A 24,191-nucleotide genomic window follows, 5' to 3' on the forward strand; every position below is an offset into this window, starting at 1 on the left:
ACATCTGACTACTTTGAATCAATCTGCGATAGATTTTTAGAGCAAAAGAAATCAGCTCTGTTCTCAAAAATAGCATTTATTAATGAAATTCTTGTCAGGACAAATTCTCTAAATCCCTTGAATACATTTCAGGATGGCTTATTGAAATCCTTTTTTTCCAAATGATTAAAAAAATATTTGGAATTTATGCATTCGCAAATTTGTAGAATTTCCTTTTCACTCTGTTGTAGTATTTTATGTAACTCTTAGGCATGAAATCTCATTGAATTTGCAGCTCAGGAAAAAGTGCAAAAATTCAAAGGGCGCTAATGTATACTTGAGTGACTGCACATGATCTTTTACTTTCTCTTATGCAACAAGCAAATGAGAAATAATTTAGTGTGTCACAGCAGAGTATGTTCCAAAGTTCACTTCTTCTTCTTTTCTTGTGAGGTCCTGAAACTGGTGTTAATGCTTTGTTGTCAGTCACAGCAGTGCAGTAGAGATAAGACAAACATAAGCCAAAGTCTCCTTCAGTGGAGGCTGCTCAAGTGTATAGTTTCCAGAAAGTGAAGTGCATGATTTTTGAACATTTGTGAGGTACAGAGTAGCCTGATCAAATGCTGTGCTTGTCTGAACTAAAATGCTTAAGCAGTTAGTGGAGAGGAAAATAACTTTGAGGGTGGTCTGGATAAAAATGTAACCCTTTGGGATTCACCTATGGTCACTGGTGAATTTGCATCTTCATATGGGATAATGTGTTCCTATCACTCTTTTCATCCCCTCCCTTTTTTTTTTCCCCTCATCCCCTCCAAGTTATTTCTTGCTAGGAGATGACTGATAATGAGGGCGGTGAAGAAAGGAGCTGTGCTGGAGACTACTGAGATGTACCCAAGATGGAGTTTGAGCTCAGACTGCAGTAGCTTTGGTGATTAGGCTAAAGCTGTAAGCACATGCAAGCCCCTGGTCCCCTTCCTTTGCTGAATGAGGGCATCTTACTACAAGATAAATCAATAAATTTAAGTCCACTGGTAAGTTTGCACTGCAGGTTTTAAGAGGTACACATTTTTCTTTTTGCTTTCTTTTTTACAAAGTAGTGTGGCTTAATACTAGCAACACATGTAGGTAAACAAGATTATTTTCCTCGTGAAGTGAATTTGTGAGTGATTCATAATAAACACTTTATAAAACACTAAATGATCTGTGTGGCGTGGATACTGCAATTATGTCTTCTGTCAGGCCCTGAAATGAAGGAGCAAACGTTTGTCAGTGCTCAGAACAACACAACCACCAACAATTCTGTCTTCAATTAAACTGAGAAAAGGAAAAATAGGCAGAAACAACTTTCAACCTCATTTTTTCAGTTGAGCTGCCACCCGCTGTCCTCTCCTTACCCCTCTGCTGTGAACCCCAGCTCCCCCCTCCCTCGACTGTGCAATGACACTGTCATGAAAAAAATGACCTTTTTGCCCGTTTTAGATTTGCTGCAGATTTCATGTTCTGTCTGTGGGCCTGTTTGATTTCTATGTTCTGAGGCCTGAATTTCCGATTTGGCAATGTCTTGCTGCACAGCGCAACAGTGGCACGGTTGTGGGGCTCAGACAGCACATCACTGGATGTTGCTGTTGTCATCCGTGCCATTTGCCTCTGACACATTCATCTTTCCAATGGAGTGACCCACATGGTTCACCCCATCCTTGCGAGGTGGCATACGCTCGTTGATGCGGTCTAGGCCCTTAGCCTCCTCAAAGCTGGAGATCTTGTGCTGAGGGGAGAACCCACGAATAGCTGAAGAGAGAGAACATATAATGGGATCAGCCCTGCCATCTAATGGCACAATCACAAAACATCTCATATTTTACATTTCTTCCAAAATATCAAATGTTAGGATTTCCTAAGTGCTGTAACCAATGAAAACATAAGTTCAGTGGGTCAAAAAAGAAAAAGAAAGCCTTGTATTATAGATGCAATATGTAAAATGTGAATTTGCGACATCTTGTGGTGAGATTGCAGAATGCAACTTTCTGAGCATCATCCACTACAAAACGAAATTCCCTGTCTAGATCCAAAGTTTGGTTTGTCCATTCTGGGCTACTGTAGAAACATGGTCGCTCAACATGGCTGCCTGTATGAAAGGAGACCTGCTTCACATACAGATTTAGGAGGCTCATTCTAAGATTATTAAAATGTAATGGTTGGTATTTTCCAGTGATTACCTACTAATGACAACATATTAATTGATACTATATTTAATTTCCTCTAATGTATTGCTCTAAATATTACACATTGAACCTTTAAATGTACTGTATCTTTTTTTATTGCACAGGGTAACATACTACCAGTAAATACTACTCAGCTATTTCTGCAGCACCCAGTAGTTAAATGGCCTCTAGAAATGGCAACTAGATGAACAAAAGACTATAAACTATGCCGCTTAGGCTGCTTAGTCCTTGTTTTCCTATAGGTCGTGCATGTTGTCATTTGTAGACGAAATTATTCAATCACATATGATAGCTCAAACGAAATATACAGTAATCATAAAACCTACAATGGAAAGGAAAAATATGTAAACCCTTTGTAATTATCTGGTTTTCTACATTAATTGGTCATAAAATATGATCAGATCACTAAATATACTGACACTTTGTGCATAATCTAGTAATTCACAAACAATGGCTGTCTCATAGAAAAGGTTCTTGCTCAGCGAGCAGTGATTACCTCAGACATATCAGGAGGAACTGAAGCTTCAGGATGCATATTTCAGACTGATGCCCTGGTCTGTTTCTTGTTCTTGTGCATGCAACACTTTATAGAACCAAACGGAGGCCATTTTTAAGCCAAACCCCAAAACAATGAAGTATTTTATTCATGCATTTCTCAGCAGCACTTGACTTTGCAGTGTGTTAATGAGCACTTTAAAAAGCTATTCATTTCTTAGTTCGAAACGACCACTTCAAAATGTGTGCTATAGTCAGTATGTTGTTGTAGGCAGTGGGTTGGGGTAAGGGCTAGGGTTAGTACACACTGAAGAACATGTATCTTTTTTCATTTGTCCATAAGAAACTGAAGTGCATTAATTATGCAAAATTGTATCTTTTCAGTTGCCTCCCCCTTCTGTACATGTAACTCGATCAAACAGGCACCCAAAAAACAATTATAAACTGTCCATAAGGCAGAGTATTACTTATCTAGTTTCAGTCATGGTCTTTCAAAAAACATCTTTATTAGTTCAATGGATTTCACCTTTAAAATTTTAAATCCAATCATCTAGTTTCATTTCTCTTTTATATAACAGTACTGCAAAGTAAAGCACCGATCAAACCAGCATCAAAACTGGTCCTGTGAAATGTTGCTCGATGGAGCTGTTAGGTGAGCTGTTCTATGCATGGACTTGTGAGTGGCAGGGGGCCCTCTGTAGCTTTAAACTTTGACAGTATGTTGAGAGGGGTGGGAGGGGGAGCACAGTTTTACCTTCTCTGTCCTCAGCATGTGTCTCGATGGCTTCAATGGCTTCAATGGTGGCTGAGGGGGGAGGAGGGGAGCAAGTTACTCCTGATAAAGCCATGCAAATGTAAAATGCAGTCCCAGCGAAAAGGCGGCTTGTGTTAGGCCAGATGAGTTATACCGTACATATCCATCAGTTATGCAGCCATATGCCATGCATTAATACTGAGGGAAATAGTGTCAGTCTGGGGTTAGCAAATTCATGAAAAATAACAAAGATAGAACCATAGAGAGAGAGTGACAAATATATTAAGATGGAAAGAATTATAATTGAGACTAATAGATTTGAGGTAAAACGACAGAAATTACTTGCTCTAGTTTTGCAGTAGATACTTTAAAAAGGATTGCACAAATTTTTAAAACGTTAAAGTCAATGTAAAATAATTGCAGTTTCCCAAATGATGCAGCATTGGGGCTAAGGAGGAGTTGGTGAAGGAAATACAGGTATTTTCTCATTTTTTTTTAATTTTAGGGTTGATGGACCAAAAAACGACTAAAAAGTGAGTGGAAAAACTTGAAGTGTGAAATAGGAGTCCAAATTAAATTCCTACGTTGTACTATAACTGCTACATACTTGTTGGCGAACACATTAGTGGTAACAACTTAATAAACCAATGGGCTATCCTGGTGTGAGTTTTAATTCTTTTTCAGCATCTTTGTGTGGTTTACTGATGGGATCTACCATATGATGCAACAGTAAAAACTAATTCTAATCAAGTGTTACTATAGGCAGAAATATTGAAAAACAGCTTTTGTTGGCTCTGTAGTATTAGATTCAGATTCTTCTTCCATAATTTAAGTGTGATTAGAGTTTGTTACTCTACATGAAAGGTAGAGAAGGAGAAAGTGAAAGGTAGGACTGCGACTGATGATGAAGAAATGAAACCAAAAACAAATGAAACGAATGACAGAGAAAGGGCTTATGTCAGGTCTTGTACTCACCACTCTGCAGTGTCTGTCTACCTCCAGAGAGAACGCCGCTCGGCAGCATGCCAGTGGGCGTCAGGCCCTTAAGCGTCAACACATTTTCACTCTCCTCTCTGCAGGAAAACACAGAGATGGTCGTAACAGGTCAGGAACTAGAAGAAAACCTTTATGCCCTCATCCTGAAAACACTTTATACAAAGATAGTCTGCGCATGATTCTACACACATGTATCTAATGTACAACTACATAGCAGAGTTTAAATATACACTCATCTGCACACTTACACACATGAACATAAAGTCTACCTGAGGACAGAGAACATTTTGGCCATTTTCCCAATAGCACGGATCTTGTTTTTGATCACTTCCTTGCGTGCTGCAGCTGCATTGGCTGAAAAGAATATGCATACTGTCATTACAGGTTTCTCTGATACAATATATGCGGTCTTTATAATCCTATATGGACAACTGCTTGCAGATGATGCATAACATTCTGATTTCTGTGATACTGTGATAATATACAGTGTTGTATTAAGTACGTGTCCTTGTGAGTCTATACTATAGATTCTGTCCTCTATGTAGTGTGAATCAGACGGAGAATAATTTAACACATCATTTTCTACCATGCCTTTGGTGAGAGAGAGAACCCAAAGTTTCTGAGAAATGTGTCCTTCCTAGGTGTGAATAGTTCAGATGCAAACAGCTCTTATTTACAAGACTTCTTACCATCAAATATCTCATCTTCATCATTCATAAGTTCATCGTCAGAGCAGATGCTCAGCACATTTACCAGCATTTCTGTGACTGAGAAAGAAAGAGCACAGGAAAACAGTAAAGTCAAGTTCCGATCAAGATGCGGCACTATATTAAAAACATCTGACAGATATCAGAAGGAATTAGAAGAAACACTTTTTTACCTTTTTCTCCAACAAATGGCAGAGACCAGGTAAAGACATCCATGAAGTTGGGCAGCCAGTAGGGATGGGGTGAGCAGTTAAACTGGCGGATGTTCATGACGTTATTTTCATATTTCAGTACAGCAGCTATTGGGAAAGCAGGAGAGAGACAAGGGAGTAAATTCCAAATTTTACGATGTACACTGGTGATATAAAGGTCTAGCCTATATTTATATTATCAGTTCAATGTGAGAAATAGGTCATCAGTCCTTAACATCTGGCACAAACATTCCTGCAAAAATCGCGGTTTTTTCAAATTATAATAACTGAATTGCTGGTGTACAAGTGATGAGAATGACTGAACAACTAAAATAATCAAATAATATTATAATAATGCCAACAAATACTGATGAGGTTTACTTGATTTTTAACTTACATAATTCTGTTAGATACAAAACAGGTGTATTTTTAGCCAGCTACAAAATAATCATGCTACTGTAAGAAATGTTCAACTGAATCTGAGGTTTTTGTAAAATTTACATAATAAAGAAAATCCAGAGCAAAGGCAGACTGGACTCTGTAATACAAAGACTACTGTTTTGTTTCATAGCTAGTGCACAGTATGCAGGACCTTTTCATTGCATACTGTCAAAGCCATATGCACAAGAATGTTTCCTATACGCTTTATATTATAATTTGCATTCTGTAATGCAGTCTAAAGAAAAAACATAGAGTCAAAACTACATTCAACCACTAGATGGCCTAGCTGAGGCCAGGGATAGCTGACACTGTTACATCAAGAGGGATAAAGCCACATGGAGACAGTCAGCGATGCCGACAGTCCCTCCCACGCTCCCTATCTCCCATAGCCCATGGCAACCAAGGCACAGATCGGAGAACACAAACAAACGGGGGCTCCCTGATGCATTCTTATGCCTGCTCACAAGCTAAATGCAGCTACATTAACCCATACACTCCAGTGCATGTCATTAAAACCATTTTAATAGGTAAGCAAGAGGACAGCATGGTAGTTATTTTGTCAGATGTAAGGGCCTGTGTGCCAAAAATGCCAAATGTTCCTTTAGTCCAGTTCCATTATGTATCTGTTTATTCAACGAGTTGTTTTACTAGACTTTTTTTTAACTAATTATTATTTCTTTTTCATATAAATATATAAAATCTGATCCAGATGCAGTGAAAAGGCCAGAGGTGCAAGCGTTACTGAGATACTGGAATTAGGGCACCTCCCTTTCACCCCAGACTTCAAAGATTCAATGCACAACATCTAATTTAACAGTGAATTAATTTCTCAAGGCATGCCTGACAGCCTGCTTTACGAATCATACAAATGATATGATATAGGGGAATAATACATTTTTTCAAAGGGAATATGTAATCTCTGTGGTAACACATTGTTACTGTGCAAAAATACGATCCAGTTAGAAGCAGAAAGAAGAGATAGAGCTGCAAATACATCCGTAAACTGAGACAAGACGGAAATAATATGAAAGAGATTTTCTCACCTTTATTGTTGTAAACATCCAGGTAGTTTGGTGCTGAGAAGATGGTAATGAGAGATGGAAATCCAGTGGTCTGACTTTTACGGTACATCCGGTAGCTTCGATGTGGACATGTGGAGGTAAAAACAGAAAAAAGACGAGGCTTGTTCATACATATCTAGATAAAGGCCAATTTTTGTTTGTCTCAGTATGTATGTGTTTATGTGTGTTATAGGGACAACATACCCAGCATCTTGTGCTTCATGTGCTCGGATAATTGATAATAGGTTATTGCTCTGTAGGAACTCACATACAGCTGGATAACTGGAAAGGAATAAAGGCAATCGGTTTACAGGCAACACTGAAGGTGTTTTTAATGTACTGAGAAGAGGAGCAGCTACAGTAACAGAAAATGACAGAATATATATACCTGGTCAATTAGACACACAATCTTACCCTATCTTGACAGAACAACAACAAAAAAAATCCATCCCTAAAACAGAATTACATTTGAACTACAGGTTACAAATTTCATAAGGTTTCACTAACAAAGAAATGAAACAATGATTTATTGCTCATAAATGCATTTATGAAAGCCTTGCTAAGGATGATGCAAGGGTGTGAAAAACCAATCCAACAGCTACCTGTTGCAGTCGGAGCATCCTGCCCCAACCAGACCCCACCCCCCCCCCCCCCTTTTCTCCTGCTCTAACCTGACAGGAAATGTGCCTCAAAGGGAGTGAAGCCTGTGAGCCTCAGGCACACGACTGAGTGCGCACATGGCGTAAAATTGCTGCTGTGTATCCAGACTACTTTATTGAACCCTTTGCAATAAAGAAGTCTATTTAAACTGTCACTGCTTCACCCATTCATTTGCATTGTTATTTCTGAAAAACACATAGTCCAAGCTTCCTTAAACAGTCTGATCATGTTGTCTCAAGACAACTTATTGCTTGCCAAGACTTTCCTACCTCTGCTGCCCAAATGTCAGCCACAAAGGTGCACTTCAAGCTAGATGCTTGTTTTGCAGCAGATTTTACAACTGGGTACAACTTAGTAGCTTTGATTGTTTTTGTCAGACTGTTAATTTTCAGCAGTGACCAGTAACAACATCAGGTCTCTACCTTAAAAAAGAAGAATGTGCAAATGAACAACATCTTACAGGCTGTTATTAAAGCCACTAAAATCACCAAACTCTCGCTTATTTAATTGCAACACAACCTCTTTAGTGCTGCAGATAACTGAATCACTGCCCAATACACTAATTCAAATTGTGATAGTGCTATCTCTCCACTGGCCTCATGCCGACGTAGTCCTCCATGTTTTTCTGGCCAGACGGACAATGAGCTGTCCCATGGGGAAAGATGATAAAATCCAAATGACTTTGTATGTGACAGTCCAGACTAGAGTTGGATGGCCATGAAGTGTAGAGAAAACATCAGACTTGTGTCACACAGGAGGAACAAATAGTCAGAACTGGGACACTTCCAGCTGCAGTGTGAATGTAGCCTACCATTTAGCAGCTCTCACCACAGTTGTTATATAATGGCTAGAAGGTTGTGTTATATCATTCAGAACCTGCATCTTCCTTTTAAACTGTGTCCCCTGGGTTAGAAAAAGAATTACAGTTTGTGTTTTGAGTAGCTCATCTAGAATGCAACGATTAAATGTTGTCAATTCAGCGATTACTGCCAGTATCTGATGTCTTCAATATAATAATATTATAATGTCACTTCTTGGACAACAACTAATGCTTGTTCTGTTATCAAGTGATCTTCCAATTATTTTTCTGATTCCCCCATTAGACTTTTATTTGACAGGGATGTCCTCAGATAGCTTGTTTGTCTGTCTAAACTCTGACATATTCAATTTACAGCCATAAACTAGACAAAAGCAGCAAATCTCAGAAACTGAAATACATTATTTTTGCTAAATGCCCAAAATGTTTAATCACTAATTACGTTGACTTTACTCCAGACCTACCATGTAAATACAGTGTGCCCTCCCCAGCAGCAATCTTCTCTTCTAGCACTTCCTTACAGTCACTGCCATCATTGGACTCATCAAATTTTCAGTATGTAAAATATTTAAGTGCTCAAAGGTTGTGCCAGAAAAAAAGTAGACTGCTGAGCCCTTGAGCACCTGGTGAAACTGTGCCATCCTAATATCTAGGTCATGGCTAACATTCCTTTGGTGACCAATGTACAGCTTAAATTACAGCAATAGCAAGAATATGCTGTAGCTCCTTCGACTATGGCTGAAAATGCACCGCTACAAAATGTTGGTCTCCAAAAACGTTATATAACTATTTCAATTAAAACACATCTACAATGCATTTCTAACTCAGAAATGAGGCCAGTTTTTCCAGTCACATTCATTAAAGATTATGTTTGTCATGACTGAAAAAACATTATTTATTTGTCTCACAATCTCGTGTCACAGTATTCATACAAATGTCATGTACCAGAAAAAGAAAGATCCCAATGTACCCTATGTAGTCATTTATTTTTTGTCCGCTCTAACGGTATCTATTGATTACTGCGAGGGAGCACAGTACACACATATTACTTGCCTGCGGCTCACATTCCTTCTCTTCCCTTTGTGAAAACACACAATTATGTGTCAGTGAGCCTGTGAGTGAGAGAGAGTGAGAAATCTGACAAATGAGTATGAGTGAAAGAGACAGAGAGAGATGGAAGTGCTGTGCTATGAGTGTGAATCTGAGTTGTTTTTTTTTTTCTTCTTTCCCCTATGAAAATCCATCTGCCAGGCTGGAGGTCTGCACATTATGGTAATTTCCCCCAGTATAGAAATGCATGTTTATATACACATTCCCAACCACTAAGTAGAATTTTCTATTTACTATCACTGCACATTGAGTCAGATGTAAAGTAATACATAGTGAACTTCAGATGCAGTGGAGCCACACTTCACACAAATCTGTATGTGTTACAGCATTTCAACATTATTACATCACATTTTCAAAACAGAAGCCTGCACTTGTGCTGCATCTCCACATAAATAAGATATACCATATGATATGAAAAGCTATTGTATATGCAGAACATGTTTTGGTTTTAAATCCTGGAGAATTTGCTTTTGATTTTCTTGGCTGGTCATTTTATCATTTCATCAAAAGAAGCGATCACTATTCTACATTCATTCAGTCGCCTGTGTTTTAATGAGAATCATTAAGAGCAGGCATGCATGGCACTGGGTTTTCTATAGTAACTTACATCCATTTCAAACATTTTCACAGTTGCATGGCTTTGGTGAAAACAAACCAATATTTATTTCATGGAAGACATGTTTAGGGGGTCAAATAAAGTTGCTGCATGTCGTGTGTGTTTGCATGTATAGCTCATAGATTACAAGAGAAATTCATTGCCAGCAGGCAGCTTCAAGTCAAATTACTATATTTAATTTTATTTACATTCAATTTTATTGCACCACCTTTTTCTAAACCTGCTTTCTGCTTCTATGTTAGACAGAGATTTTTCTTGCATTTCCACAAATTCCCCAGGAGTATGTGGATCTCTGTGCTGCATATGTTTGGCAAGAGTCATAATGATGGAGAGGTAAGCTTGGGAGTGAAGGCAGAACAAAGCCAAGGGGAGATAGATGACTATTACAGTAGCATCCTCCACACATCTACAGAATAATCCTCAATAAGCTTCTCTCTCACAGTGAATAGGTTTGAGAATCTTGTTGTTGATGAGCAACAACAAGATTCTCAAACATATATGCTGGTCTGAAAAAAACTTTCCTGTCTTTGCCTGATGATTTCTGGAATAAACCAGTATAAAAATATGTTTAAAAAATACATTAAACAAATCTAAAAACCTGCCACCATTTGGGAAAAGGTCAGCAGTAATGTGAACAGTGTGCACAGTGGAAGTTACAGGCTAAAATGTGCAAAACTGTCATGATGATTATGATTATTACAAGTTGATCCTGCCTGTGTGGAAAAACCGAAACTTCGACCGTTCAGTGGAGATATTTCATCTGATATCACTTGAAGTAAACTTCATCACTTATCCATGTGCGTGGAAATACACTCAAATGAGAGTTAGAGGTTGGTTATATTGTGAATCTGAACTGCAATTATCCAGCACACACTGCCCAGAATGTCATTCCTCTTCAACGGAGGAATAAATCTTCCTGACTTTACATTTTGTGATTTCAGCAGAGCTGCAGCTCCCACGCAGGGGTCTGTACTGTTCTGAACCTTCATTAAGAAAACTCTCACCACAACTGCCATCTAATCTCTTCTCCTCTCCGCCACCACCTCCTCCCACAGTTCTCTTCCTTCTCACGACAATATTAGGACGGTACTCACACCTCCTTCTTTTACATGCACTGTCATGGAGGTTGAATAGTTGCATAACAACCCCTTTCCCAAATTTCTTTGCTATTACGTGCTATATTTTATTCCATTCTCTCTCTGTCTTTTTTGACTCCAGGTTCACCTAGCTAATCATTTGTCTGTTAGCAATCTCTACTGCAAGTCAAACGCGCACACACACACACACACGATTTAATTATATCAATTAATTTATAATCTAACCTATAATCAACATTTGTTCTTGATTTCAACTGTCCAATGAAGCAGAAAAGTTGTGATGAAGAAACTACCATATTTACTATTTTTTATTTTTTTTAACTTAAATGTATAAAAAAAGGCTTATTCTTGATTCACAGTATGTGTGCAGCCTTTTATTCTTTTAAAAGTGTAACTAGAGACCTAAATGAACTTGAAGAGTCAAGTTAATGTCATCAGTATATGGTGTGCACTTGATCTAAGTAATTATTTGCAACATTACACTGTACCTTTTAGTGAATTGAGATTTCAAAGGAAGATGAAGACATTTCAGCTCACCTGTAGAAGTAGGAGCAGCCTCGCACTGTGTTGTGACTGAAATATTCCTGGGTTTTCTCATTGCCAAAGTCTTCCAAAGGATCGGACCACAGCAGGTCACACATGGGCCCGAAAGCCGGCGGCTCCTTGAACCGATCCAACTTAACATAAAGAGGCCAAAATGTCAGTTGCAAAAACACATCAAACAACATGCAGTAAGAGCTGCTAGTGCTGAGGCAGTAGGTTCTTACCTTTTTAATGTCATCTAAGGTGTGTATTTCAGGGGAAAGTCCACCATGAACACACAGAAACTGTTGGTTCATGAGTGCAGCCAGGGGAAGGCAGTCAAATGCATCCATACATGAGTCATACACCTGCTCTGAGTACTTGATTTTACCTGACAGATGAAATATAGAAAGAAATGTAATCCGCTGCACCAGTGTCCCCTATTGTAACATCATACGTACATGAAAAGAATAAGAAAAGGTTTCTTGTGGTTATGTACATTTACATATTTAATGAATGTTGTTATGGCTTGTTTTGTCACATGTTGATATAGACACACACAAAACAAGTAAATTGATATATTTGCAAGGCAGAATAAACTAATGAGTCTTTTTAAGGACATATGTAAAAGGTGTAATATGAAAATATTAGAAAATATAGAAAGAAAATTGAATAATACATGACATACGCAAAACAAAAAAAAAATATGATAAATATTGAGAGGTACTCACATTCTTGTTTGAAGGTGAAATATTCTGTCAAATGTCTACATTCATGATTTCCACGAAGTAAAAATAGTGTCTTTGGATAGAGGATTTTCAGCGACCACAGGTATAAAACACACTGTCAAAACAAACAGAAATAAAGTATTAGTCCATGGAAAAAGCTGCAAAAATCAGTCAGAGACTAGATGACTTTATAGTGACTATATGATGATCCACTATTACAGCTTAATGATATTCTGATGGTTTTACCTCAATACTGAAGTAGCCACGGTCAACGTAGTCCCCAAGAAACAGATACCGTGTCGTGGCTGGTGATCCTCCCACTTCAAACAGCTTCATAAGATCAAAGAATTGTCCATGGATGTCCCCACATACTGGAGAACAATGAAAGGATAGTAAACATTAGACAATCAAGGAATCTCACTGAGCTTGGCACAGCGGTCTGGTGGTTAGAATTGTCACCTCATAGGAAGAAGGTTCTATGTTCGAACCCTGACTGACCTGTAGCTTTTCTGAAGTTTGCATGCTCGCCCTGTGTCTCTGCTTACTCCAGTTTGCTCCCACAGTCAAAAGACATGTATTTTTGGTTAGATTAAGTGGTGTGTGTCTCTGTGTCAGCCCTGTGATAGACTCATTGAATATCTTTATGTTTTTACATGTGTGATGGATAAAAAACAAAAAAAACAATCAATCACTCATTCAATGGTTCTAAAATCCAAAGACAAAAACATGAGATACGGTAGAGAATATTGTAACAGCCTCTCAAGGTGTATATCTTCTTTTTCTCTGCTCCCAGGTTTCCTTTATAAATAGACGGACAGGTGGGCAGACATAAAGTGCAACTGTGTGGAGATGGTATAGTTATATATCGTGTTAACAACTGTATCTCAACAGTCTCAATAATTCATATTTGATAAAGCTCATCCATTGTCCTTATCTTAATGATAGAATTATTTATTGTAATGTCCAATCACTATATAGATGTTATGTAACCATAAACACCTTTCTGAATAACAATAGATATGTACAGAGAAACAGTATAGCAGTTGTATGCTAACATGTTAATTTAAACATGTGCGCAGCTATTTGTGTTTACACATTTCCTTACTATCAATCATTATTACGCACAACAGGCTAACCCTTCACCGCATATAGAAAACAGTTGTTCATTGAGTCTATGGCCTTTCTTAAAATGTTTAAATTGTTTCAAGTAGGAACAAGATGGATTTCAACTTAAACAGTTGGCAGAGTGGCAGAGGAGGCAAAGAGTTATGGATATAATATTCCTGTAAATGCATAGCCCTGCAGCAAGATATACTATATACTTAATGGTGTACATTTCTTAGGTGATCTTTGCAAAAAGGCCTCCATCTTCCACAAAGAAATGAGTTCTCACCTCAGAGAGGTAGAAAAAGCGTAGGTCCCCAGGGTGATACATACTTTTTGGAGGGAACACTATGGCTCTGGCGTGCAAACCTACATCTCATTTCCCTACTGCCTTCAATTTTTCATTATCATCTTTCTCTGTCGCCTTCTCTCCTACTCATCCTCCATCTCCTCTCTCTTTTCTGTCTCTTCTATCAGCTCCACAGTGGCCTTCGCCCACTCAAAGCTTAGAGCAATGTGAGTGGGAGACTGCTTGTGTGACTAAAGCAATCAAACACACACATGCGCACATGCATAAGCGCACATACACAAATAGTACACATCCACGCAAGTAAAGATGCACCTCACAATATATGAATACGTGCACACAGCTGCAGCTACATTCCAACACAACTCAAGCTTACAAAGCTGCAGAACAGACCACACTCACAATTACCCATACACAATGCTCGGTTCATCATCCATATTTCATGCTTAATACATAAAGCCTCCATTTTCCTGGCACCAGTCAAGCTGAGGAGCCTGAGACTTTTCCTCAAGTCAATGTGCATTTCATCCATTTGTCACCTTTGTTCTCGGCTGAGCACTGTTTTTGCTTTCAACTAAGACAATTAAGCTGATGGGATTGAAATTACATGCATAAATGCATATCTATTTAATAGCATACAGTTTTAAGTGAAGTGGAATTACATGCTAAAGTAAACAGAGCATAAGAGTGTGGCCTTATAATGCACCAAAATCCTCTGCTTGCAATTCAAGGGATTTAAGGGAACTTATAAGAAAACAAAGATGTGATACAGATTTTTTTTAAAAAATCTTGAGTGTTAGGATTCAATCTAGATGGCTGTACACATTACCTGGCAAAAATTGATGTTTTTGAGGATGCCAAAAAGCATGGTACTTTGAGCTTAATATATAGAAAGTGCAAGTACATAAAATAAAAATAAAGATGTTATGGCAGCATTGGTAGTATTGTCTCCATAAGATCTGTGGGATCTACTACATGTTAAAATAGTCACTGAACTTTTGATTTTTAGCCTTACAACAATGTATTTACAACCAAGTCCAATTATTTTTGAGCAGCTCTCAGAAGCAACCCACTCAAACCCATATCAACTCATAATGGGTGAACTATGCCAAGACTACCAACTAATAACAGATCACCAGTCTACCAGACAAACACTCACATTCACCTACGGGCAATTTAGAGTCACCAATTAAACAAACTCCAACCTGCATGTCTCTGGACTGTGGGAGGAAACTAAGCAACAGGAGAAAACCCACACAGACACAGGGAGACCATGGAAACTACTCAGAGAAAGACCCTAAGTTTGAATAGGGTTAATCAACTTAGAACCTTATTGCTGTGAGGCAACAGTGCTAACCACAGACATAATGCTGTGTCAGAGGGTCCAGGGAACATCAACAACATCAATTTCTGAGTGGTCAGGGTCATGTACCAATGACTTGCTTGTTGCAGACTTTGTCTATCCCAAATAGGACAATATCTGGAGTCTTGCAGAAACTGACTTTGATAAAAAAAGACTTAATGAATATAAAACACAAATGAATATAAATTGATATATTTATATGAATATAAACTATAAAACACAATCATCCTAAAACAGCAGAGGTTTGGAAATATAACCCTCAATAAAAACTGAAATCAGTTGATGATCCTCTAACTTTCCATCTATCAGCACCACCAGGCCAAAATTTTAAACTGACCAATACAGCATGTTAAGGTTGCCACTGTGAGCATATTAAGAGTGCTGGACGTTTGTTAATGTACATTTAATATTTGTAGATTGTCTTGTAGCTTGTGCAATCCATTAGGCTTTTCCAATGCTAATAGATTTTTATTTATTTTTTTCCAGGTGTGTCATCTACAGGTGCCGTAGAACATGTACAGTGTAGCAGGTTTTATTACCAGTGACCGGTGCCTCGATGTCCAGTATAGTTTTCTCCTGACGCAAGATAGCTGCTCCCTCGTTGATGATTCGAAGTGCCACAGCTTCCTCTACCCGGCCCTCCTTGGTGAGGTGGGCTTTTAGGAGATCCACTCGAGGTTTCCCTTCACAGTCAAACACCTCCTTCATTGTAAGGCGGTGGCTCAGGGGGAAGGGGACAGCTGAGGACAGAGCACAGACACATGGTGGCAATTAAGCAGAATAACTATGGTTTCTGTTAATGCCTTCAAATGCATTTCTTGATTGCTTTCACTACTATGGTGAGAGAGCAGTGGCAAGCACCATTCAAAGAATGAGGCAAACAGCTCATTACCAAAACCTTCTCTACAACCCCCCCTCTGTGTTTGCCTGCAGGCTTTACTGTGCTGCTGCTGCTGCATCTATCTGTATATGCATCTATGGCACGATAACCTCCTTTAGAAACATGGTCTTTGCTGAGTGTATGCAGGGACAATAAAATCCTTATTTCTATCATTGCTAAGATTGTCAGTTCTACCTTAAGTGTATATAAATGACAGCAGGCAAATATTAGTAACTGGAACAGAATGACACATAATGGAATAAAAATTATTCTAGTACAGATGTGTGATAACTTTCTGTGATTGTCAAAAATCAGTTTAACATCTAAACACCCAGTAGTCCTCCAGCACTGTCCCTGGACTGCTAAAGCCTGTGGCCATTAAAATGCAGCAGTCACCTACCCAACAGACGTCCTGTGAAACTGTGAAATCCAACCGCAGATCATTACTTCAGTGGCAGCAAAGGTTATTCATTAGATCTGGTGCTGATCTCTGTGTGCTGTCAGGGCCCATGTACTAAAGTTAATCTACAGATAATCTGTCTTAACACAAACACTCATTCTAAGTGTCAGAGCTGCAAACACACATAAAAAGAAAAATAAGAGATGAAGTCCATTTGCATATATATTTAGAATCACTAGACACAAACTCACATATGTGTACATAACACAACCAATCAGCAGTAGTATAAGGCTATGCTTGCCAAATTTGTGCAGTGAATAGCAAACAGGGCCATTGGGCACTGCCAAATGAAGAGAAGACAATGGAAGTCTCAAAAATCAGGCTTAAACTGAACATGATCAACATGCTCTTTAATAATGAATGCTTGACTAGAGAACGCTTAAAGTCGCTGCTCCTGGGATAATGAGGCACACCCCAGCGAGTGTACTTAATGGGCTACAACTTTTGACAGTGTGCAGTGTGTATCTGTGATGGTGTTGTGTGCTTTGACACTTTCCCAGCTAGTGCACACTCAGAGCAGTCACCATTCAAGTTTTCTCAAGTTTCAGTTCAGTTAATGTCATTTTGCCCTGATGTATTTTTCAGGGACTTTTCTTCGATTCCTGGCATTACAGCACAGTGACAGCCAGACTGCATGACCATGCAACAAGATGATGATCTTCCTAATTGAGAAGAAGTGAATGAGTCCATGAGCTGTACCAACACTGACCATTATCAGCCAAACAAAACATAACTAGAAATGAAATTAATTTGGTGTAAACACTGTAATTTGGAGTTATGGTCATTTTTTTTTTTTTTTCTTTTAGTCATAATGGTGTAGCCAAGGATTAAACAGCACTAACCAACAAATACAAAAAAACCACAGATCTTTCAATAATTTCAATCAGAGCTTTCTAGACTCACACATGTAAATATACAAGCATGCTGATAGAGCTCTATGGAGGAGAGATGAAAAGCTGACTTCTGCTCAGCACCCAAGCAGAGTTTAACTATGAAATACTGTACGTTGCCGGGCAACGGCAGCAGCAGCTGCCTGCTGAAGTACAGACAGTGCCACCACAGAAAACTGCAATTTGCATTGGAGGTTCACATAGATATTGCTGAAAAGTGAACACACCAAATTTTAAGATCATACTGACACGTCTCAGGATGAGGTTCAAACTGCACATCTTTCTGTGCTAACACATTTTCCTTAGAACATTTATTTCCATTCTGCCTGCTTGAAAAAGTGCATTTATGCTGCTACTGCGAAACCCGACTTCATTTAATTGGACTAACTAAGCAGACTGCATTTATAAAGGCTCTAATTAACATACACAGCAGCAGGTATTTACATCTGATATCTGTGGCTAATGGTAAACATATAGATAACAGCAGATCTGTACTGACAAAATGCAACTAATGCTGCAAAGTACCCAGAAATAAATGACTGATGTCAACATAAGGGCTGTTGAATTTAATTTGCACGTTTGCTACTGAAGCCAGAAAGTAAATGTTTTGGCCTGTCTTACTTATTACGTAAAGATTCAAGGTGCTACATAATTATTTGATTAGAGAAACAGTTTTTACAACTTCACACACTGAACACTGCCTAAATACAGTTCTACGAAATCAGTATAAATATTTTTTATGTCAATAATATGAAGGAAATTATTATTTAAGGCACTATAATAAAGCAAGATAGTTCACAGGTCTATTTACTTCAGGCCTCATCCCGGAAATAACTGACCTAAATATGCCACTTGATGCCCACAGCACAGCGGTGACAGTGCTACAGAAAACAAACTGCACAGACCAGCAGTTGTTATATCACTTTAGATATGATCTGTCAAGGCAAAACATGTGACACAAAAGAAAACCAGTATGAAAGTTGTATATATTCAGGTATAAAAATAACTTGTCGGATCAGTGCTCAGTAATTTAGCCTGTGAAGATTGGAGAACACACAATACCTGTAAGAAACGTCAGGCTCAGCTAATAAAAGTCGCCACTGTCTTGACTTCTTGCTCTGAAGGATGCATGATGCATGACATTCCTGGCTTTTCAATTGCCACCTTCCAACTATTATAAATAAGGTTTTTTTTAATGTGGATTGGAAGTCGTGGATGTCATTAATTACAGGGGTTTCTAAATTACATAGAAAAATCTGACATGATTTTGCCAAACCAGATAAAAAAAAAAGCTTTGAGTGTTGAAAACCCTGTGCGAAAACTGTAAATGTTACATGAACGTGTTACAAAAGCAAAAAGCTGAGTCAGAATTCTTGGCTGTGCTGCGCCTTCGATGATATGAACCTTTTGTTTGACATATTATTTAATGCGTGGATGTCAGTGAAGCTTAAACAAAACTAACAAGAATTTTATTTGGTTGTGAATTCTTGGTCCAACCAGTAAAAGTGCCACTTTAGACCAACTTATTTCTCTTATTATTGACTCTTTGATGTTGAGCATCTTTACAAACTGTGTCAGGAGTATGTTAAAATCAAACCATGGCTGATTGTAGGATGCACAGTGTGTTAGTGTGTTATTTGCAACATTTTATGAGAATCAATAAAGATACCTCAGAAAGGACCTGGGTGATTTTGTAACAGCATAGCTCCTTTTTTTAAAGGCCCAGATTGTTAATATATTTAATTCTAACAACCTTTCCAGTGGATCTGTTGTGCCTGCAGCCATTTTCACCTAAGTGTAGCTCACAGAGATGGCAGATTACACCGTGTTTCTACAACTCTGTAGCCTGAAGGACAGAGTTGTCAATGCTGACTGCAGCTGCTCGGCCATTACAATACAATACACTAAATGGGAATACATTCGGGCACTGTGCTGTCTGAGCAGTGCTAAATGAGTTATGGCACAACTGCCAGCACTTCATCATCCTCCATTGATCCAAGTTACATCCTCAGTAATTCTCTGACAGAGCAGCCTTCTTCACATCTCCTGATGCAGCCTTTGGGATTCCTTGCACACCTTTTCTAATCAAATTAAAACGTGACTCACTCCTGGTAAAATATTTTCCATTAAATGTCAATTTCATGCCGTCTTCCTCTTCCACTGGCCCTATCAAAGCCTGTGAAATCCTGCTGCATCACTGCCCCAGCTACTAACAGGAGCTCGGAAATTCAGCTGATTTTCCTTTTCTCTTCTCATACCTCCCTGAGCCAAAGCCAAGATAGACTCAAATCGTGACAGCAAACATTAATATATATATATATATATATATATATATATATTTATATGTATATGCTCTCAATCCATTTTCGTGACCGCTGTGCAGCAAAGAAAACCGGATTGTTTATCAACATCAGTGCTCACTACCTACTACATCACCATCAAACACAACTTGATGGCCCCATATACAGCATTAATGCACGACTTAAAAATACAGAGCATTGTCAGAGCCAAAGACTTGAGATGTTATGTAATATCTACACCCATGATGACCAAACCGGAGAATGTAGGCTGACTTACATTTCACCATCCGATCGGTGGCGTTTAAGACGGTGTCAGCGTTGGACATCTTCATGAGCAGTTGCTGTCTTCGAGGCTGAAGCGTTTTCTCTTCCTCCCTTCCTCTGGATGCTCTCTCAATATTTGCCGTCGAAATGCGATGGATGCTGTGGCATCACTTGGATGATGCCGTGCGTTGGTACTGCGCCGGGTAGGACTGCTGCTCCCCAGGCAGGGATGGATGCTGGATGCTGTAGGAGCTGCTGCTGCTGCTGCTGCTGCTGTGCTAAGCTGTTAATGTGGGGGAGGATACACGGAGAGAGAAAAGAGAGAGAGAGAGAGAGAGGAAGGCAGAGAGAGAGAGAGAGAGATGTACACTATCCCGACATGGCGGTGAGGGGAACTCCCACGCAGAAGCTTCACGGGACTGCCTGCTGCTGCTGCTGCTGCTGCTGCTGCCATCAGATGGGAGCTGAGACGGGGTTGCCCCCACGCACGCACTGCGCGCCGTGTTTCGGTATTCTCGAAATTTTGGTACATCCGAGTATAAGAGCGTAGGGGCTCAAACATGTGCGACATTGAAAATAACCAGACAGGTTTGATACAGGCGGTCGGATCGTGGCAACAATAGCTGAGAATTTTCACTTGGTGGCGACAAAACATCGAGGTTTAAAACAAACTGATAGTTTATTAAAATATTTTAACTGTTGCAACTTTGATTTGTCATGATCTGACAAGATTTAGCTTTTGTGTCAGTAAACCCATTTTCTGAAGACTACATGCATGACACTTATTCAAACCTGTCTGCAACAAGAAACGCTTTTATTTACATGATTGTTATATATTTATTAATCAAATATCAGGACTGAACCGTGGTTGAGTGTCCAGAATTCATCACTGTTAAATGCAAAGCTGGAGAAATACGCTGTATCTTTCTACCCTGTACCCAAATGAGTCCAGCTTAACACACTTGATCTGGGGAATCTTTATACAAACCATCATCTGAACTATCTTGTGGCCTGTGCTCTTTGGAACATCATATTCATTTAATGTGTAAATTAATACATTTATCACAGTTTAAAATGAGCAAGAATTTAAGTGGTTTGGATACAAGTTAGTGCCTGGTGAAATATTCAGAGCCAAACAGTTATATTGCATTTTGGGTTGGAGGAGCCACACTTTAAAGGAAGATCTGAAAATGTACCCAGAAGGCAGTGCGTCTGTTGTGTCTGTGTTTCTTGCAGTTCTGACAGACCACCAATAGGGGCCAGAAACATTTACTCTGCTCTTTTCGTTTGAACAGTACTACAGACTTACTATTGCTATTTATTGCCTGTTTACTATTTAATACAGTTGTGGTTTATACTAGGGACATAGTTTTTTTTTAGTTTCTTATAGCCAAAAGAACTGTGCACACACTTAAACACACACTTTTTGTGGTAGTATAGTTACACAAATGCTACAAATATAAGTAGTGACAAAATAAATACATTTCAATTTTGGTTTCATAGAAATAAAATGTGCAGGATGGCACTGTGGGACAAACTTGCATGCAGAAGATGGCCCACATTAGTACATTAATATAATGGGTATGGTACAGTATAAATAGCATAAGGGTGAATGAATCCTTTGTGTGCACATACAAATAAATAAGATAATATTTTGAGGATATTGATTGATTGATTTTTTTTATGAAAGCTGAATATTAGTGATAAAAAAAAGAAGTCAATGTTAATGTTAGCACATCTGCATAACATTTTGAATCCTGTCTGTTGGTCTGTGGATCAATTAGAGTTTTAATCAATCAGATCACTTTGCATTAGTTAAATTTACACCAAATGGTGCCCATCCAGGCTCCATCAAAAAAACATTATCATTAAAAGCATGTGGAGGTGACAGGAGCCCTATACTAAGAAGCAGCATGAGGTAAGTACTCCTCCCCCTCTTTAGGGTATTTCTCAGGCAGCTTCGTGCCACTAGATGGGGCCCTAACCCTTTAACTGCAACAGCAGCAACAGCTGTGCTGCTGGTACTGCTACAGGGGGGGCACTGTTTGCTACTTTACATTTGGAGACATGATAATTTGAGAATGCAGTGACACTACTTATTTAGTGCTACAGGCTAAAGAGTTGTTGATGTAATTTTGTCATGCTTTTTGTACTCATACTGTCAGTCAAGACAATAGAAGCTCTTTCTTCTTGGCATGTGAGGCTGAACATGTGATTAGTGTCAGGATGAGTAATAAATCTGGAGAAATGGAGCCAGTGCTGCTCGTCGGGCCTCTGCAGTGAGGAGCTGTGAGGCTCTCACGAGGTCTGACAGACTAAGGCCTGTTCAGTGGAGTGGGAAAACACAGCACAAAATCCATAATACTTTAGAGACTCGATTGATAGCAGAGTGTCCAATACCTGTCCTAGGTGCATGTGGCATGTCCTTGAAGTTGCCAATATTGCTGGGAGAGATAAGCCAGAGTGCAGGCTTGTGATGGAAGTCGAAGAAGACTTCGCTGACTATGCGGACTCTCTTGTTCTCGTTTTACAATTCTGACTAATATTCTTAAATAATATCTTGTTACGGGTCATACACAAAATAACAATTTCTAAGTGTGATTTACTGCCTAATGGCAAATACCTGCTGGCAAGCATATTTGCTGACTCTTCTTTTAAATATTAATATGTCCTAGTACAGGCCCTGTGATGGACTGGTGACCTGTCCAGGGTGTACCCCTGCCTTTCACCCAAAGAGAGCTGGGATAGGCTCCAGCAGAACCCTGTGACCTTAATTAGGAATAAGTGGGTATAGATGATGGATGGATGGATGTCCTAGCACAGTGGTATGTGAAAATGGCACTAAAGCTCACCCCAACATACTGTAGTATATCTAGCTGCATATTCCAAGATTATTAACTCACAAGCAAAATACTTTGGCTAACACATGATAATTATAATAATGCATGCATCTTTTGATGACATGCATGAGTCCAATGTCAAACCAGTTGTTAATCACATTGATTAAATAAATGTTTTGAACCCATTTCCATGATTCCCATTGGGATCCAAGATGCCCTGAGAAAAATAAAATCATCTGGATTTTGTTACTTCCACATTGGCTAATCTGGTTTGAGTTTGTGCATGTGCTATGTACTGACAGAAATTCACTGAGTTCTAGCTCCAGCTTCACCTGTAAGCCACAATAATTAACACACTGTACCTTGTTTATTTCAATAAATAGAAACTGACCTATAAAAGCCACACACTGTTTTTTAGGTGGTGTTACATGCTGTTAGTTCACAGGTGCAGCTAGGTAGTGCAGAAGTAAAGAGCAGACTGGAACTGATTATTCAAAACGATCAAGTGTAAGATTTTGCAAACAAAAGACTAGGACAACTTTGTCATTTGTGTTGGGATGCTGTGAAAAGAAACAGCATCTGCGGCACTCCACTCCAACAGCTGGTAAATTTTGGTCACAAATGATTTATAGGAAGTGACATCACCTGGCACCAAAGATGAGCCAACAGGAGAGGGCGTGTTCACTAACGTGTTTGTTTGCCAGTGGATATCACACTTCACATGTTTGAGTTTTGGATAAAATGGGTTCATTTTTTAAAGGTTTTTTTTTTTTTTTTTTTTATTCTCTGAGGAGATGGCCTGATTATGTTCAGTGTTGCAGATATGGGTTAAAGAAATGGATGGTTTTGTTTCAACTGGTGAACAATGAGAGAAAAACAAAGAGGCACTGAACAAACAAGAAGCAGAAGAAGCCGCTAGCCTCTCAGAAATAAAGGGCATGTTCAAAGTGTGTTGTGGTGATGATTTGGAGTGTTTACAGGACTTGCGACAGTCCTCAGTACTGGAGAAGGCTGATGCTTGTGTCTCGCCCTGCTCCCTTCATCTCTTACGTACCTCTTTTTTGGCCATCTGTGGGGGCTTTCCTTCGGTGTTGGTCATGTGTGCAGCTGGGGATGAAGGCCATGCAACGCTAATCCTCCTCCCCAGCTCAGGAAAGTACCCTGCCTCCCTGTGCAGAACGAAAACAACAAAGAGCTGAGTGTGGCTGCAGCCTCCGGGGTTCAGTGCACCCACCAGAACTTGTTCAAGAGTCACAGCTTGCTGCTCACTCCTACCCATCTATCCATGCATGACTCTCCTTCTCTCTCATGTGTTCTCTCGTTGACCCTCTTTTCAACCTATGAAAGACACGATTGCAGACTGCAATGTAATATACCTTATATTCAA

General features: G+C 39.1%; 1 protein-coding gene across 2 annotated transcripts; it reads right to left on the reverse strand.

Annotated features, from left to right (window-relative positions):
• Positions 1–1,354: 1,354 nt before the first annotated feature.
• On the reverse strand, positions 1,355–20,247 carry ppp3ca (protein phosphatase 3, catalytic subunit, alpha isozyme). 2 transcript variants are annotated; one of them, XM_026327939.1, is made up of 14 exons: positions 19,978–20,247; positions 15,710–15,910; positions 12,643–12,767; positions 12,400–12,511; positions 11,914–12,059; positions 11,684–11,823; positions 7,051–7,128; positions 6,829–6,923; positions 5,327–5,452; positions 5,136–5,213; positions 4,716–4,800; positions 4,426–4,523; positions 3,451–3,501; positions 1,355–1,767 (listed from the first exon to the last, which is right to left on the reverse strand). In XM_026327939.1, exons 1-14 carry the CDS (start codon positions 20,030–20,032, stop codon positions 1,589–1,591), a joined length of 1,569 nt encoding a protein of 522 aa, XP_026183724.1. In that variant the 5' UTR covers positions 20,033–20,247; the 3' UTR covers positions 1,355–1,588. The 2 variants fall into 2 exon arrangements, with proteins under 2 accessions (XP_026183724.1, XP_026183725.1); XM_026327940.1 differs by lacking the exon at positions 3,451–3,501.
• Positions 20,248–24,191: the final 3,944 nt, after the last annotated feature.

Source organism: Mastacembelus armatus, chromosome 14, assembly GCF_900324485.2.
Source record: "Mastacembelus armatus chromosome 14, fMasArm1.2, whole genome shotgun sequence".
Classification (NCBI taxonomy): Eukaryota; Metazoa; Chordata; class Actinopteri; order Synbranchiformes; family Mastacembelidae; genus Mastacembelus; species Mastacembelus armatus.